Source organism: Genypterus blacodes, unplaced genomic scaffold (genome assembly GCF_046128005.1).
Source record: "Genypterus blacodes isolate CSIRO-AG114 ecotype Tasmania unplaced genomic scaffold, CSIRO-AGI_Gbla_v1 ptg000053l_1, whole genome shotgun sequence".
Taxonomy (NCBI): Eukaryota; Metazoa; Chordata; class Actinopteri; order Ophidiiformes; family Ophidiidae; genus Genypterus; species Genypterus blacodes.
This window is the reverse complement of record NW_027466865.1, coordinates 2,431,108-2,449,960: the sequence shown is the minus strand read 5'-3', so window position 1 is coordinate 2,449,960 and position 18,853 is coordinate 2,431,108. Positions and strand designations below refer to the sequence as shown.

The 18,853-nt window shown below is 42.3% G+C and overlaps 2 protein-coding genes across 3 annotated transcripts; both read left to right on the top strand.

The window, feature by feature from the left end:
* Positions 1-370: 370 nt before the first annotated feature.
* On the top strand, positions 371-7,534 carry LOC143001158 (outer dense fiber protein 2-like). 2 transcript variants are annotated; one of them, XM_076150611.1, is made up of 18 exons: positions 371-833; positions 1,179-1,268; positions 1,567-1,724; positions 2,147-2,276; positions 2,380-2,511; positions 2,684-2,758; positions 2,847-2,918; positions 3,097-3,213; positions 4,153-4,263; positions 4,424-4,477; positions 4,818-4,927; positions 5,129-5,264; positions 5,459-5,569; positions 5,818-6,081; positions 6,424-6,524; positions 6,660-6,822; positions 6,989-7,114; positions 7,248-7,534. In XM_076150611.1, exons 1-18 carry the CDS (start codon positions 735-737, stop codon positions 7,389-7,391), a joined length of 2,193 nt encoding a protein of 730 aa, XP_076006726.1. In that variant the 5' UTR covers positions 371-734; the 3' UTR covers positions 7,392-7,534. The 2 variants fall into 2 exon arrangements, with proteins under 2 accessions (XP_076006726.1, XP_076006724.1); XM_076150609.1 differs by having other exon boundaries at positions 404-833; positions 1,179-1,289.
* Positions 7,535-8,043: 509 nt separating this feature from the next.
* gle1 (GLE1 RNA export mediator) lies at positions 8,044-13,863 on the top strand. Its single transcript, XM_076151187.1, has 15 exons — positions 8,044-8,213; positions 8,463-8,669; positions 9,178-9,333; positions 9,763-9,911; positions 9,999-10,059; positions 10,224-10,466; positions 10,634-10,862; positions 10,941-11,053; positions 11,177-11,389; positions 11,719-11,909; positions 12,115-12,244; positions 12,460-12,564; positions 12,757-12,839; positions 13,178-13,241; positions 13,384-13,863. Exons 1-15 carry the CDS (start codon positions 8,115-8,117, stop codon positions 13,450-13,452), a joined length of 2,112 nt encoding a protein of 703 aa, XP_076007302.1. The 5' UTR covers positions 8,044-8,114; the 3' UTR covers positions 13,453-13,863.
* Positions 13,864-18,853: the final 4,990 nt, after the last annotated feature.

Below are 18,853 nucleotides of genomic sequence, written 5' to 3'. Positions count from 1 at the left end.
GACTGTCTTGGAGTGTGAAAACGTCCTGCGTATAGAGGAGGGCAGCATTCCGCTACGCAGTGTCCACCATGCCGGAAATTCAACAGAGGAAGAAGCACAGAGGCCCTCTTTATACATGATGCGACGCACACATTCAGTTTAAAAGCACTAACAAGGCAATGCTGTTGGATTAAACATTACAAATTGTGAGATATTTTCACGGAAATAGTAAGAATCGGTGTGAATACTGGGTGCGCTGTGAAATCCTGGAAGAGAAATCTATCAAAATAAACGCAAAGTGACACAAGCGTTCCAAAGACTGCACGGTACATATATGTATATACGTATATAATAATTGCAAACGCCCCCAAAAATAATATTTTCGTATGTTGTCAACTCAAGTGACGTCGACTCTTATATAAGCGCCGCCACTCTATCCATATTACACCGCCTTTGCCACTTTGTATAAACCGGCACAGCGATCACATAAATGGAGTGCACCCATTTAGTAGCCTTGTGGACCGTAACTAGAGGCAACGCGCATCAAAACTCTCATCTACCAATCACAGAACGCGTTGTTGCGAACGAGCCAACCAGGAACAATGTCTTTATCCAAACTCGTTCCTAGGATGTTAATCTTGTCAAAACAGAAGAAGTCCGTGTAGCGATAATGACTTAGACGCTTCTTGTCCTTGCTCTTCTTGTTCTTGTCCTTGTCCGCAGTGTGCGAGCGGTGAACTCATCGCGGATAAAGAATGAAAACCCGAGACTCACCGCCTCCTGTTCATGTCCATGTATCGGAGACAACACCTGTGCATGTTCATATGAGAAGGAGTCCCGTTAAGACTCCTCAGGTTTGCCTTACACTTGTACTCCGGCATCTCTAATCATTGTGCCTCTCTAACCGATGATTTCTTCAGAATTCCTAGGATACATATTGGTCTGAGCAGGAAGCTACACAGTGTTTTTGACCGTACGACTGATATTTTGATGTTGTTTTCTATCTAAAACATTCTAACATTCTCGTTGTTTGCTAGATTTACTTAAAGGAGTGGTAGCCTACATTGAGGGGGGGGAGCACAACACACATTTTGTAACTTCGTATTGACAATAGGCAAACAAGTAAAACATTATGATCCTAAGTAGTGTCTCTCTTATTTTTTTCTCCAAATCTGTTGTGTACGTTTTTGCAAAATCAGATCAAAGATGCACAGAGGAAAGAAGATGGGGTCAAGTCAAAGGCTCAGATACCATGGATTCCTCCAGGAAGATTGTCCAGCCAAAGAGACGTGAGCTCATACAAGTGGCAGGTCAATAAACAGTCCACAATTCAAATGAAAGTTAAATTTAATGAAGAATACAGTAATAACGCTCACTTTCACTCTTACTGGAACAGCAAATGAGTTGCATGATTTCGAATGTGTGTGTTACATGTTCAGGAAGGGGACGATCATTTGCATAGATTGTTATTATTACATATCCATTCATCTGCATACTATACAGTTTATTAATCTCAATTTACAACAGCTTTTTAGTTCAAACATGTGTCCACTGTACTTACTTTTGTCTTGTATGCTTGATGATCAGTCTACACCTCGCAGGAAGGGCAGCAAAGTGCAACATCAGTCAGAAAGTGGGATTCACATTCAACATGAAGATGCAGTGCAGGAAGATGAGCTGGGAGCGATGTCCAAGAATCTGAACACCCTGCTCAGAGAACAGGAATGCAAACATTCTTCAAAGAAGTATGTAGGAGACACATTAGGAAGATAACTAAATCAAAATGACAAGTTTGTGTTTGCATTAACACGAATCCCATCCCATCCATCCTGAAATGCAAACGCTGTAGATAATAGACTAGACATTTGTGATGACTTTTTATTGTTTGGTGACATGTCTTTGGGTGGACAACTTGCAAAATGTAGACAACATGTACTCCAGTACGGATGCCATTCTTGGATTTAATGGAAAATGATTTGCTGCAAGAGACCCCATAATTATAAACTTGCTAAAAAGTTCCTTTAATGGACTTTGACAATAGTTGAGGTCTTGGACGTTGACCCTGCAGGGCAGCAAATGGCACTGGCCTCTGACTGAGGTGAAGAACATTGATGATTTAAACTTCTGCTCTAATGGCTCTATAACTACACATTTCTCATGCTTATAGGACACACTTTGGGGCTTCCCACAAGGAGACAGATCAGCTTCTGAGGGCTCTTGTAGAAGCAGAGATCGATGGCATAGCAGTAGCCAATCAGCTCACAGCCTTGAAGGAAACTATTGATAGCCTCCCTAAGGTAAATATGATGGTAGAAACAGTTTGTGCCAAACCGTTTGTGTAAAAAAAGAGGTCTGTTGTTAAATGGCTGTTGTTTAGGTGACCATAGCTCTTTATTTTAGGACAAGCGGCTATTGAAGATGGACGTAGCTTCACTCAGACGGCAGCAAGATTTATTGTTTGAGAAGATTGAAATGTTTGACAGCACGAACCACAGCCTCCGAGAGCAACTCCGAGAGCGGACTGAATATGAGGTACTTCTTTTTTATGTGTTCATACTACACAAAAGCAAAAGAGGAAAATCCCATAACACAGTACGACCAAGTTAACTCTTCTCTCCTGTAGCAAACATACAGTAATGCCGCAAACATTCTCTCCTTGATTCAAATACTGTATTTTTTATTTGCTGTGTTATTGTATCAACAGAAAGAATCTCTGATGTGGTCAGAGCAGAATGATGCATTAAAGAAAAGACTGGCCAGTTGTGAAGCAGAGAACACGGTGAGTAACAAGAACAGTCACATGCATTTGTTCATCTGCCACCAGATAACATTTAAAGAGATTGACATGTTTTTTCATTTTCCTACAGCTACTGTCGACAAAACTCAGTAACAAAGAAAAAGAAGCCTTCAAGCTTGCAGAGCATTTGGATTTTGAAAAGGTTTAAAACTCCAAACAGCAGATACTGAATGAAGTTTATGATTAGGGAATGTGTTTTTGTTTATCCATATAAGATGTTTCATGTATATATGTTGTCATAGATGCGTAAACACAGGTTGAAATCTGATGCAGTCGTGCACCCATTCATGTGTTGTGTCACAATGTCTCTGTCATGGCAGGATAATGTGAAGACAAATGAGGAGCTCTCTAGAATACTAGAGTCAAATAGAGGCCATCTGGAATCTCAGCTCAACAGAAAAGAAGCTGAAAACAGCATCTTGTCCTCTCAGATTCAGGTAAGGGAATTTTGAAATCAAAGAAAAAAACAGTCTCAAATGATTTACTCTTATTTACTAAATTAGGTTTTCTCCGCCGAAATTTTAATGAATGTGGAAATATGTTGCTAACTGATTTGCGAGCCATCAACAATGTAAACATAGAGGCCTGTTTAATTTATATATGTACATGTATGTGCAATCTACATTTTAGCACAACATAAGATGAATTACTATTACCACTATTTGTTATTCCACTTTGCGTTTGATTTTTAATGTAAAATTTTATTTAAGACATTAAAACATGAAAATATGGACAAAATTAATTATACCCCATTTAAAGTGATAATAGTTTCATTGTCCATTTTCAACAACTCTCTTTTTTCCTTTGTCTTGTCCATGATCAGTGTGTCAATGATACCAAACAGAACAGGGAGACTTTTCTCCACCTAAACAGGGTGAATGACAGATTATAAGATTGAAACCTGTGATACTAATGAAAGTAAAAGACTACTTCAAATATCACTATAACTACACCTCTTCTAAGGAGTATCAATATTTTTGGTCCAGGCCATTTCATTAGTTTTTTATTATCTAAACTAATAAGTTATGTCGAAATAAATGGATGCCAATTAGCTGTTCAAACGTGTTGCAACTACGATATGTGGGTTTTATGTTTTTAATTTAAGTGTACCAACATGTTTAGCCAAGTTGGCATATATATTTAATGATGTGAAAATCTTTGTTCTGAATGTATTTCAGACCAAAACAAATGCAACAAAAAGAATGACAAGTTATTCCTGCATATAAACTATATACTATATATACTATACATATACATATAGATTAGCTGCACCAAAAAGCTCTCCACAGCCCTTTATAGCTCATGGGCAGAGGAGGGAGTTGTACTAAAGAATGGTATGTTAAACCAAGTTAAATATTTGTATATGTGCTGAGAAGAGGATGCAGCAGAGCCATGAGCAGCACCACGAGGAGCTCCAGGCTCTGCAGGAGGAGCTGAAGACCCTCAGGCAGCAGAGGGAGGAGGAGCAGCGCCGGAGAGAATGGGAGGTAGTCTCTCTCTCTCTCTCTCTCTCTCTCTCTCTCTCTCTCTCTCTCTCGTGGTCTGGGTCGGGAACCGTCTGTTGTTGTGGGCCTGTTAATCCCTTTGAGATATTGCTATATAATTAAATTTGCATTTGATGTGATCTGACATGCTCATACCCATCAGGCTGACCGGGTGGCGGAGTCCAACAGGCAGCTCACAACAAAACTTCAAGAGAAGGTCAGTGGAGGAGTTACCGTAGGTGTCATACCCAGTACCCGAATTTAGAAAACAACAACATGTGATCTGATGCAGATCCGGGAAAAGATCTGTGGTGAACTGAAATACGTTTCCAGGCGGTTGTGACATGTAGAATCACCCTGAAGTACCAAATAGGGATAGAAAAAGACAACTACCTCCATTATGTAGCCATGGTGGTGGAGTATGGTTCAAATCCTTTTGATGTATCATTGCTGGGATGGGATGCTTGGATGCTTCTTGGGTCACTTAAAGTCTACCAGTCATGAAACAAATCATAATGCTAAATAAAGAAATGATATTTGTATATTTTGTCTTTTAGGAGTCCCAGTTGGCACAAGCTCTCTCTGTATCCACAGACTGGTGTGCTCGTCACTCTAAAGAGGCAGCTGCTAAAGCACAGCTGGAAGAGGAAATATCTGATATCAAAGCGTGAGTTCACTTCAATCAATTCACTTCCTTCTAATTAAAGTCTAGATCTAAATTATCTTTACCAGTAATTAACAGTTAAATTATGTTAAAAATTGTCTCTCTCTATACAATATACTATACTATATATAAAGTATTTGACTGTAAAATAACTGTAAGAACTGAGAATCTAATGTATAAAGATTTTACTTGCTGGTTTCACAGTCAGGTGACTGAGCTGAACTCACGGCTTTACTCGTCAGACGAAAAGATTAGGACGGAGAGGGAGGAACTCATGGATCAGCTTCATCATCTCAGTGCTGAAACTGCTTCCACCAAGCTGGACAACCAAAGACTCAAGGTTACTTAATATAAAACTCACAGTAACTCTTATATGTGTCTGTTTCAGTGGTTCTGGTAATAAGTGTGTTTTACTGACTTTACTTACTGCTGATGGTTTGTGAATTGCGTTTGTTCAACTCAATTGTTTTAATTTACATAATGTTGCCACTTAGCTGTTTTATTATCAACAACATCAACATACTTTACATTCAGGGCCAGGTGATGTCATCTGAAGAAGCGGTGAGACATATGCAGTCTGAAGCTCTTAAGGTTAAAACCTCCCTCAAAAAGCAGGAAAACCAGGTGGAGAAATACAAGAAGAAGGTACAGTCACACTGTCGGCGAAGATGGTTCTGTGTTTGAACTGAAAACAAATGGCTCACGATTTATAACCTTTCCTGAATATTAAAACTACAAAATGGATAAATACCTGCATTAATATAAGTTTAAAAAGAAAAGTCACTTTTGTGTTGTTTAGAAATAGTAGAGTTGAGTATCAAACTATGACTCAAAAATCAAATCTAAAATCTAGATAAATCAAATGTAGCAAGGACCTGTGTCACTCTTTGCAGGTGCAGCAGGCCCGTCTAGAGTCGGAGGAGTACTGCCTGAGGCTGGATGTGACGCAGAAGGAGGTGCGGGAGGTGAAGGAGAGCCTTGTGAGGGAGAAGGACCAGGTGAGGAGAAAGATGGTGGATCGGCTCAGAGAGCTGGAGCTTCTGCCCGAAAAACTGAGGAGAGCCGAGCTGCAGCTCAGACAGGCTCAGGAAGAGGCTGACGGCCACGAGAGGAGGAACATCCAGCATAACACTGCACTCTCTGAAGTCAGGCACAAGGCAAGCACACACACACACACACACACACACACACACACACACACACACACACACACACACACACACACACACACACACACACACACACACACACTCAGTCATCATGACATCTTGGAAAATAATAAAGTCTCTGATCTTTGATAGAATTCCAGTCAGGTTAGTTTCCCCACAATAGCTGTCAGATGAAATCATACCCGAGTTCAAGGAGGAGTTAAGTGGTCAACAACTCAAATTGTCTGTATCAATCTAAACCTAGAAATATACTCAGGTGTCAGTTCAAGTCACGATGAAGAACAATGAGTGGATTCTCTGGTTTCTGAGGTAATGTGTGTTTATCTACAGGTGGAACAGCAAGGCACGCAGCTGGAGACATGGCAACAAAGGAATCTGCTCCAACAGGACGAGAACAATGTACTCAAAGAAAAACTTCAGAGCCTGGAAAGGTAAGACGAGCGTGATAAACTCTCAGACAGTCTCTAATCGAAGAGCTCCAGCTGTTGCTTGCTGTCATTTTAACGGTACCCATTTACATGCATTTTCAAAAATGTGACCACGCGCTGGTGCTTTTTGATATCTAGGAAGCTGCAGGATTTGACGTTAGAAAACAAAGAAAAGTCTGAGTTTCTTGCCATGAATGACGCCAGCATCCAGAACATTCAGCAGCAGCTGGAGGAGAAATCCTGTGAGTGCAGCATCCTGTCCAGGCAGCTGGAGCAAACCCTGGACAACACAAAGAGACAGGTTGGAACACCCTGTAACACCTCTGTCTGCTACCCATCACTGTGCACAGAGATGAAACCAAATTGACTCTTTGGAGGAGAGCCTGGTTAATGACTGAAGACGTTTCTATGTTACAGCATCAATTTACTCCAGGAATCCTAAATCACTTTGTTATTGTGCCCTGCAGGTGGATGATAGCATGCAGAGGGTGTTAGTCAAAGAGAGAGTATCCCAGTCCAAAGCCTTGGACCTGCAGAGCCAACTGAGCCGAGCCAAAACAGAACTAAGTCAGTTACAGCGAAGCAAAGAGGAGGTGTGTTTCTGTCTCTTTTACTACAACTTGGTAGTCCTGCTGTTCCTGCTGCTTCTTGGTTTCAGTGCCTCCCATCAAACTGTAAACTGGCAATGGCTGCATTTCCAAATCTGTTTCTCTTCTCCTTCCCCAGATGGAGCGTCGTTGCCAGAGTCAGCTGAAGAACATGAAGGAGAGACTGGAGCAGTCAGACTCCACCAATCGCACACTACAGAACTATGTTAATTTTCTCAAAACCTCATATGGAAACGTGTTTTCTGACTCTTTCCCATGCTGAGAGAACAGCTATCCTGACCTACAGACACATTTATATAATGGTATTTTTACCATTGAGTTGTCTGTCGAACTGATCATTATCGTTCTCATATGACAAGTTGAATGAATGGTATTTAAATTCTTTTAAATAAATTTTATATCGGACTTATATCTAAAACAGACAACCTACCAGTGTCTTTTATTCATTTATCTAATTGAAATTGAAAAGTGACTCCCTTCTACGGTTGCCAAGTTATTTATTTAACTGTTGTAAGACACATTTATACATTTTTATTCAGTTTGACACACATAGTAAAATACCTTCTTTCTTTTTTTTTCATGAAGGCAACATTTAGTGGGTTAATTGTCCTATGGGATTTTTCTGTATGAATATCAGTTACTAAGGTATGAATAAATAATGTTAAATAATAATAATAATGGATACCTACGTGATTCCAGTAAAGGTGAGTTTCAAATGTTTGTTACATTCTGTTATACAATTTCCAAATTTGAAAAGATTTTTCATAAAGGCAGCAAAAAAGATTTCACTAAGATTACATTCACCATTTTTTTCAATTACATTTCGACAATAAGAACTTTAGCATTCTAACACTCGTCCACGGAAAGGGTTTGCACAAATACACCGGAACCATTAAATTGGTAGGCGGGTTGTTTCTTGTCGGATTGTAATTGATGTAACCTCCCGGCATTCAAAACTCTCGGGCTTGTTCAATGTTCCGTAATCATGTCTGCTGATACACTGCGGTGGAAAACCTTAGAGGCTTTGAAGAATTCACCCAAAGGACAACTGAAAAGTGACCCGTACTGGCTGGAGAGGGGCGAGGTGGGTGAAAGACGGTTAGCCCACTGAGGCTAACGACCGCCAGGCTATCGATATAGACCGTGTCCGGACCCGCAGTCTGAGCCGGGGGCAAAAAGAGTTCAACCATCAGGATAAATATCTTTATTATGAGAAATTGTCGAGGGGCTGAATAGGGTTGCCGGGTTGACCGCCTGCCGACCAGGTCTCCAGTGTGCTCATCGTAGTCGCATCAGGACTCGACTAAGACTCGGTGTGTTTGTGTCCCTGCAGGATATTCTGTCCGGGTATAATGAGTCCGTGAGCCTGACCCCGCTGTCCGGGATCATCCTGACGCGGCTCGACTCTGGAGGCCTCCTGCGATCCTCGTCCTCCTCTGATTGCAGCCCTGGACTCGCTGAGGTGTCCCCCGTTCCGAGCTCTTCCCCCGAAATCGTGAGAAAAGACGCTGCGTCTTCTTCAAATCTTGACCATGAGCAGGTAGGTGCAGTCCTGGATTCAGTGTGTTCGGCTTCAGGAGCCAGACTGTGTTTCAGTCAAGTAGTGTATGATTATATGTATGTGATTATGAGTATTTGATTGACTCGTTTTTCACGTTACCTGCAAGTCTGTGTGTGTGTGAGAGAGAGGGAGGGAGAGAGTGTTCCTCCAGTAGCCGCCACACTTGACAGAAACATTGTTTAGTGGTCCTGCATTTGAATAGGACGCATTTCATCTACATTTTTATTTTATCTTTTACATGCATTTCCAAATTAGTTATTCAGAAGCAGTGGAGAAGAAATTCAGATGTGCTTTTAATCATGTGTGTGTGTGATCAATGTAGATAACAACAATATTCAGGTAAACGTCTTTTACACTAAAACAGAATGAACAAATGAATGAGCCGTATTTGTTCTAGCACAGTGGAGCTCAGTACCATATAGTTTTGACCAAAACATAACTTTTGAATTCATCCTGCTGAGTTCCCTGGTGGTCATGTGCGTTGTAGGTCACAGAAGAGAGGAAGGAGAAAGACGCTGTGGTGGACGTCGGCTCTGACTCCGGCCCCGCGACGCCTCCTGCCATCTCCCTGCTGTCGCCCAGAGCCACGGAGACGGCCGGCTGCATACGACTCTGTGAGGAGAAACACAGAGAAAAAGCCAAGGTCAGCCCCATATGCTCAAGTTACCACTGTATGTTATCAAAGTATGTGCTGAGAAAAGTTCAGAGATAAATATATCAATACACGTGCATAGTGATGTGTATGAATGGGATAGATAAAGCAGAAACATTCATTCTTTATACCTTCTTGGGACATACTGTATGTTAATCTGGAGGGAACGGTCTTTCACAGGATCTTTAAAATTTCATCCAGTTCAATTTTAAAGGGGCAGTTCACCCACAATGGGCTTCTGGGTAACCAAAGACCTCACGCTTCACTGACACCGTTTATTCGATGTTCTCTATCATCACAAAAACTGCATTATGTCATAGGTGGATGGTTGAGTAGTCGGGTAATATGTTGACATCTGTTTTCTGCGGTGTAATCCTGATGTGCTACAGTCTGACACGGTGTCTTTCTCGTCTGGCACAGATGGCGCTCAGACAGAGGGAGGAGCTGCAGGAGCAGCTGGTGGCGTCTGTGGCGAGCCTGGAGTCTGAGCAGCTCAAACGCTTCGAGGAGTTAATGGAGCTGAAGCACAGGCAGGAGTACCAGAGCATGAAGGACATGATGAACCGAGAGTAAGCGCCACTCCAGTCGAGAAGAAATGATGGACATTATTTGGAAATTATACAAGCTGCATGATATCCTAATTTTTGTTTTAACAGAACTCAGGAGAGCATCGGGCGCCAAGAGAAGCTGCGAGAAGAGCAACAGCGCAGACTCAAGGTATAGCAGCTATTTATCAACACATAGACATCGTTGATCGAAACTCTCCTGCCACCACCTCAGAGGTTTCATCAGAGCATACAGCCAAATTTTATAAAATGTATTAACCTGTTTTGTGCGTCCAAATAAGCCTCCATCTTGAATTTGTGTTTTTGCGCCGTCAGATCTTGAACCTGCGGCTAAGGGAGGCGGAGCTGGAGCGGCAGCGGCAGGCGGATCTGGAGCGTCAGCGGCTGGTGGACGGCAGGGAGAGGCTGCGTAACCTCAACACCATCCAGGAGGAGATCCTGCAGCTGAACCAGTTGCTGGTTCAGACGGGCGACACGCCGGCGGACCTCACCTCCTTCAGCACGCGCGGGAACCAGCTGTGCTCCCAAGTGTCTGAGGTGGTGCGGAAAAGGAGTGAGGTTAGTTTGAGTGCCTCTTTGATCTAATTGAGTTGTTTTGGATCATTTTAAATGCGTATTATCTTGTTGTTTGTCACGTCTTGCTTTGTTTGATCTCAAATACAAAGGGCATGTTGGGAAGTCAATGTGACGAGAATGAGACATTTCCACATCTGTCTGTGTTTCAGCGCGAGTATCCCAGCATGGAGGACATGAGTGTGGCAGAGCAAGCCCTCCAAGAGATGAGGGATCTAATCCATGCCATGCAGGAGGAGGTGGTCAGGGCTCTGGAGAAGAAGAAGAAGCAGGAGCAAGATGAGGAAGAGAAGCGCAAAAAGCAGGAGGAGCTGAAGGCCCAGCAGGAGGCAGCGAAGAAGACGGCCGCCGCGTCTGCTAAAGAGAAGGCGCAGAGCAAAGGTGAGGAGATGAAGGAGATGGGAGGAACAAAAAGTAAGCGGGAAGGAGTTTTGACACTGAACCTCATCCCCTCAACAGGCCTTCAGACCCGATCGGAAGACAGCGTGTTGAAGTGGTACAAGGAGCTTCAAGATTCTTCTGCTCAGTGTGTTCAGTCCTTCGAGGGGCTGTATTCTTCCAAAGACGTTCAGGTTGGTTTCCGCTTCTCTGTTCGCCCTGCCTGTCTGCCTGTCTGCCTGTCTGCCTGTCTGCCTGCAGCCACGTCTACCGTGTTGGCAAGTTTTGACCAGAGCTTGTGAATTTCTCTTTTGCAGACAAAGAAGCTGAAAACGGAGCTTCAGAAAGCAGCCACCATCCCTATCAGTCAAATCTCAGCCACTGCCGGCTCGCAGCTCCGAGAAATCTTTGATAAAATCGACAAGCTGCTGTCGGGACGCACCGTGGTGACGGGGGGACGCTCCGTCTCCGTCTCCCTGCATCCCAAAGCCCTGGACTTCATCAGCTACAAACTGGCTGAGAAGTTTGTGGTGAGTCTGGCAATAACCCAACTAGTTTGACACGGCCACAACAAAAGGAGAAGACAGCACGTGGACACACACTGGGAAAACTGAGATGTTTTGCACTAAATCTCCAAACCAAAGTTGTGTCTTCACGCGTTATGATTGAGCTTACTGCCTTTCAGTGAAGATAAAAGCCAGACAAGCTCTGAAGTCATTGTTTCTCTTCATTTAAATAGTAAAATGAGATCAACCATATTTAACCTCTTAAGGATCATATTTGTTGTTTGTACAAATAACTGAAACCTATGCAGTCCGCACACATTTCATATGTTTTCTTTTTTTTTTTGTAATTTCAGAAACAAGGAGAAGAAGAAGTGGCGGCGAACCATAAAGCAGCCTTCCCCATCGCTGTGGTGGCTTCTGGTGTGTGGGAGCTGCACCCGCGGGTGGGAGACCTCATCCTCGCCCACCTACACCAAAAATGTCCATACTCGGTCCCGCATTACCCCGCAATGAAGGACGGCACAACCGTGGAAGAATACCAGAGGTCAGAGAAACACATGTGCAGCACCTCTACACACTCCTTTCCATTTGCCATTAGGGTCAGGTATGTTTGTGCAAGTACATGGGATTCAACATGAGACATTGAAGAAGGAAAGATGCAGCAGAAGACTCATAGAAGCATCCAAGCTGCTTTGTCTAAAACAAGTTTTCAAAAGGAAAGCGTGACTGATTTGTCCTCACTTCCACAGGATTTTAGGTTACCGGGTCACAGACTCTGGGGTCGAGGGTCAGGACAGCTTCTTAAAGAGGATGTCGGGAATGATCCGGCTATACGCTGCCATCATACAGCTGAGGTGGCCCTACAATTCCAAGCAAGGGGTGAGATCTGTGTGTGTATGCTGGGACGCAGGGTAAAAACCAATGACATGTTATATTGGTATCATCTTTTTATAGACTTGCATTGTTTCCCATTTTACCACCATGCTGCTATTGTAGTAGCTATCTTTTATTTGCATTTTTGTCTTTAGCATTTGAGTTTTGTCTCGTTTAGTCACATACTGCCCATTAACACAGCCCGACGTGTTGCGTTTCAGTCGAGTCCTCATGGTCTGAACCACGGCTGGCGTTGGCTCGCCCAGATGTTAAACATGGAGCCTCTGGCTGACGTCACGGCAACACTGCTGTTTGATTTCCTTGAGGTGAGACGAGCAGCTTTGGTCAGTTAGTCGGCCCTCAATTGTCCAAAACTGGTGCATGTGAAATAGAGGAAATGTCCGACGGCTGTGAAAGGTCTATCCCTAGAGAAGTTAGGGGTCCCAGAATTAAGTTTCATTTCATTCTTATTAAAGGGCTGTGAATAAAAATGTGGTTTGTATTTGTGCTCTGTGCAGGTTTGTGGTCACGCTTTGACAAAACAGTACCAGATTCAGTTCTGGAAGCTCATCCTGCTACTCAGAGACGAGTACTTCCCCAGGTATACACACACACACACACACACACACACACACACACACACACACACACACACACACACACACACACACACACACCCCTCTCGTTTAAAATATTCATTCAAAGTACAGTTAGATATGCAGTATGGTCACAGCTTATCATTTGGCTATCAATAAAATCTGTTTATTAAGTAGGTCAACTTCTTTTATATAGCGTTTCACAGACACAATTCACTAAGTACTAATGGATTAGGCATTCATGATGTAAAAAGTCAAAAAAAACAAACATTTGCTTGTTTTGTGCGAGTAGTTGTACTCCATCTTTCTGTTAACTCCAAGTGTTTCTCTTTACGCTCTTTAGGATTGAAGCTGTGACGAGCAGTGGACAGATGGGCTCCGTGATGAGGCTCAAACAGTTTCTAGAGGTGAGACACTGTCACAGTTTCCAGCGCAGTCGGCTGATGTAGAAGAACACCTTAGATGACTTTGAACAGTCTGTCTCCAAAATGAAAATCCATCATCCTGAGTCAGACTAACGCTTGCACTTGCATGTTTTCCCTCATGTAGACGTCACTGCAGAGCCGGCAGATCAATCCACCCAAAGGCCAGCTGACCTCCTCCTTCTGGAGGACATGAAGGAGGAGCCGGTTTTTAATGAAGTACAGGACATTTATTTTTATTTTTGCAGGCCTCCTGCTGGTCAGATGGTGGAAAATCTTCAGTGCTGTTTTTTGGCGTCACTGTGGAAGATAAACGGGCACAGGTCTGAGGAAGCAACCAGTCGCTGTGGCTGAGGCACTAAAGTATTCAGTTTCCTGCTCTGGTATTATTTACAGGACATGTGAGATGCATGCACACTAGAAGTTATTTATATCCCACTGCCTCAGAACAATGAATATAGAAAGTCCTCAATGACTAATGAACTCTTTGTTTTTGCTGCCATTATAGTATTCTTGCTCTTGGCTGCAATTCATTGATGTATTTTTCCATGTTGATAGAATGTAATGAAAATGTGTACATAAACAAAATCCAGCAACACCAAGTCTGTTCTTCAACTACTTTAAAATTATTGAATAAACTACAACTGCGTCCATTTCAGCCCTGCAATTTTGAATCCCCAGGGAGGAAAAAAAAACGAAAAAGGGTTTCGGAATTTCCTTGCCAGAAAATACTTTGATATTTAGCTTCTGTGTTCATACTACCCTACTTTATATTGTACAGACTGTTTTGGTATTTCCCCTTGAACCATCATGGTCTCGTCAATAACCCGTTAAATCTCATCTATGAGACACAGCCAGAACTAGTACTGAGTGCCTTCTAGTTTGAAAAGAGATGGGACAAACTGGAAAACCCCAAACGTAACACTTGGCCACAGGGTTCAAACTCATAGCCTGATGGTTTGGAACCCATCAGTGAAGTTGCTTACAGTCGGAAAATTGCAGTGCATCTTTTTAGCAGCAAGGAAGGCGCCGCCTCCGATCAGGAGACCTGCACATACAACTAGTAACAGACCCCTAGTCCTATTTTTTACCTTATTGGAAAACAGTATCTTCTTTTTAATGTCCTCGATTTGTCTGACGATCACATCTCTGTGGCTTATCAGGTCCTCTTTCTCCGCTGTCGCTACGTTACATTTTTCAGTCTTGGCCCTGATTTTGTCATTCAGGGAGCTTATGACGTGCTCTTTAATGTCCAAGGTGGTATCATGGCTGTTCATCATTGTCTTCACCAGGTTTCTGTACTTTTCTAATGCGTCATGCAGCTGAAAGATGGGATCTAGGTGCAGCTGTTCATAGGTAGTTGATAGGATTGTTTCATCTTCGAGGTCTTTTTGTAGCAAAGAAGTTTGACTTTGCAATGTCTTAATCTCTTCCCTCAAATCCTTTTCTGCTCTTTTCAAATCTGTCAAGTGCAAAGTACACTGGGTTATATTGCCCAATTTTGACTTCAGTTCTGTAACTTCCTTCCTCAACGACTGCTTGTCTGTCAGCAATTTGGTATTTTCTTTGCGGAGCTCCAAATTTACTGACTGTATCATATTGAGGTCGCTCTTATTCCTCCCTTTTGGAGTCGGTTTCCAGGCCATTGGACACAACACAGTTGCTGCTTGCTGTTCTGCAAATGCTTATGTACATTTTCTATCATGACATCATTTATTTTATGTTTTCTAACTGTAGGTCGTTGATTACCAAATGGTCAAAGACCCTCCCCTGATGTCATGGCATGAAAATGCTTGATTGCGTCATAGGCCGGGTCCAGATTGTCTGGGTGGAACAAACTATAGTGTATTCTAATACATGCTATAACTTTGTTTACATTATATTAATTCTCAATGTATAATTGGAAAAATGTCCAACGTTTGAATGTTCCCAGCCCACTCGCACCTAATCTTAACTGCATGTTGACCATCATTCTGCTGGGTTCTGCTTAGGCTGAAGTAGGCCACAGCACGCTCTCTGTTCTCTCACAGATGGGAGAGCACCGCCCTGACCGCCACATTGCCAATAATGCACACAGAAGAGCCAGCTACCGTCTTTCTTGCATACTGGCAGTGCAGGGGCCGCCCACAAGCTGCGGGAGGGCTCAGTCACTCCCACGGCAGTCATTTCCCAGATCTTTTCCTCCATCCTGGACCACTGATGCAGCTTTTTCAATCTCTCTTAAACCATCACTCATTTCTCTCCATCTCTATCCCACTTCTGACACCAATGCGGTGCACACAGCATTACAGCACAGCATAAGAGAAAACACGTGAGACATTTGAGTTTTCATAGCTTCCTGTGCCTCGTACACCGCACAACCCCAGGGATCGCTTGTTTAATTGCATTACAATGTACATTACAAGCACATTTCAAAAAGATGTGCTCTGTATTTTCTCCCTCTATTTTCAGTTGGACACACTGATATCACACCTTAATGTTACTTATCACATCACATATTATCAGATCATCCATGAAGTCATAGCACAACACAATTTTCCTCTATAACGTTCAACTTAACAATACAATCAATACACCAATAATAATAAGAAAGGATCCACCAGTACACAGGTATACATGTTGAAATGTGTGGTTGGTTGTCAGCCCATTACATTAAGCTCAGGCTTTCTTCATTCAGATGCTTCAATGTTGAAGGAAGTTGTACATCAAACATATGTAAAGGGGCCCATAAAGTTGACTGAATTGTTGTGAAGCACCTTTCAATGCTTAATACTTCCTTTATCTACCAAGTATGCAAAGGAGGAAACACTGATTTCCATTTGATTGGTATGAGGCATCTGCATAGGTGGTCATAATTGGAGGACTACTCTGCCTTGTTAGAGGTATGTGCCACCTCAGTGCCTCCTAGTCTGAAAAGATATTTTGACATTGGAACAAACCGGAGAACCCAGAGAAAACCCAAACGAAACACAAGGCCACAGGGTTCAAACTCAGAACCTGATGGCATGGTACATGTTGTGAAAGCCATCAGTCAAGTGGCGTAGAGACAGAACATTATAGGGAGTGTTTTTAGCAGCAATGATGGCGCCGCATCCGATCAGGAGCCCTGCACTTCCAGCAAGTATGTAATACCTAGTCGTGCGTTTCTGGCTTGAGGTCACTGCGTTCAACTTATCTGAGCAAAACACTAATTTACTGGCGGCTCCCTCTAAACACTGCCCCTCCTTATACCTTCCAATTTCCTCCATTTGTCTGACGAGCACATCTATTTGCCGTGTCAGGTCCTCTTTCTCCACTGTCTCTACGTTATATTTTTCACTAATGGCCCTGACCTTGCCATTCAGTGAGTTTATGACCTGCTCTTTCACTACCATAGTGGTATCATGGTTGTTCATCATGGCCTGCACCAGGTTTGCGTACTTTTCAAAGGTCTCACGCAGCTGAAAGATGCCATGTAGGTCCAGCTGTCCATCAGTAACTGTTAGGATTGTTTCATCTTCAAGCTGTTTTTGTTGCACAATAATGTGACATTGCAGTGTCGTAATCTCTTCCCTCAAATCCTTCTCTGCTCTTTTCAAATCTGTCAAGTGCACAGTGCACTGGGTTAAACTGCCCAGTTTTGTCTTCAGTTCTGTAACTTCCTTCCTCAACGACTGCTTGTCTGTCAGCAATTTGTTATTTTCTTTGCGGAGCTCCACATTCACTGACTGCATGAGATTGAGATCGCTCTTGTTCCTCACTTTTGGAGTTGGTTTCCAGGCCATTGCACAAAACACAACACCTGCTTGCTGTGCTGCATATGCTTATGTACATTTTCCACCATGACATCACTTATATTGTTTGTTGTCAATGTGGGTCGTTATTCACTCAGTGGTCGACGCCTCTCCCCTGATGTCATGTGTAAACGCTATAGTCAAGTGCGTCAAACGCAGATCTTTAACTCATTGATCATGGATATTCACGAGTCAGACACTCGCTGCTCGGCCAACCAGGAATTGGTACTTGCCTGATACGCTGCTACATTTCCGAATTTGTTTCCTGTTTTCTTCTCGGTCCATATAGGAAATCTGCCTTGGCATGTTTATATTTCCTCACACATTCTGCAGGATATCTGGGAGGATATATATATGTATATATAATTTATTATTAATGCGAACTATTAATATCTATTATTAATGCGAATTATTAATATCAATTAATAATGCGAATCTAAGTGTGAATTCAACCCTTTGATATAAATTCAACCCTTTGATATAAATTAAGTATACTGAAGGTTGGCTTAATATATTAAAAATGTTAAGAATTTTAATTTTAAAAACAGAACATTCTGAATTCTGAGGATATTCAGAAGTAGAATACATTGAATTTTTACGGCATGAAATAACAATGACGATTTCATTTATATACCAAAAAACTGATTTTCACTGAAAAACAAACAAAATCTTGACACATATTGTACCCTTCTAAGTTTTAATCATTGAAGTTCACCAAGTCTCTTTGTCTGGCTTGAAGAAAACCGAAGTTAAAGGAAACGGTTCAGAAATGTGTTCATGCATTCCGGGATAATCTCTGATCCTCTGCGTCTAATCATAAATGGAACATATTGTTTTATTAAACCAACTATAATATATATTGTATGTATGTATGTATGTATGTATGTATGTGGGTTTACATCACGGACTCTTTTTCACGGAATTTCTTTGTCTCTTTATTTTAATTTTCAATGTATAATTTGTATTTTTACTTAGTGCTTCCCGAACACCCCTACATTTTTTTACATGCCTAACAGCGACATTTGCTGTTGCTAAAGAAATTTGAGGAATCCCACAATTTTCGGGAATTGAACCCTGCAGGTACGGAAGAACATGTAGATGAATGATTAAATAATTAATCTGAATAATGATAATTCAATTATCCTCAATCTCCTTGTAGACCAATACAGTATTTCCTGCAAGTGGCCCAATTAACTGAAAGTATACTTGTGGGCAAACAAACCACTTCTTGCTTTTATTTGACAGTTGCTTGTAAGTAATATCAGCCGAAATATGCAGTTGTTTTCATGCAGTCATGGTTTACCAACGAGGGCTTCGACATAGTGAGTAGTGAGTCCGTCTGAAAGATAGAAGTCTGTTATCTGTGAAGCCAAAGGTGAAAGCCAGCGACCCCTGGTGGAGAAAGCGCTGTAAAGCCTTTAGTCTAAGCGGCGCATCAAGCTCCTCCTACCCAAGAATAGAGCCTCACAGGCCGCATGGACAGCGAGATGGAGAGGTAAACAGAGCTGGAGGTTAAAGATCCGGACAAGCAGTCTCCTTCCTCCTCTTCACCAACTTAAGTGCCGTGTACAACATTAACTTAGTTTGACCTGAGTCTGCGTGTATTCATGCGCAATCACGCTGTCTTGATGGAGGAGCAAAAATGGTGACAGGACATTTGCTTGTTTTGTGCAAATAGGCAAGGCCACTTTATTTATATAGCACATTTCATACACGAGACAGACACGATGTGCAGACTCTCCTCTAACTAGGACTCCTCCATATCCATTAGAAATGCACATATACACTCTTTTAAAGACTTTCTCTCAAGATTTTTGTTTTCAA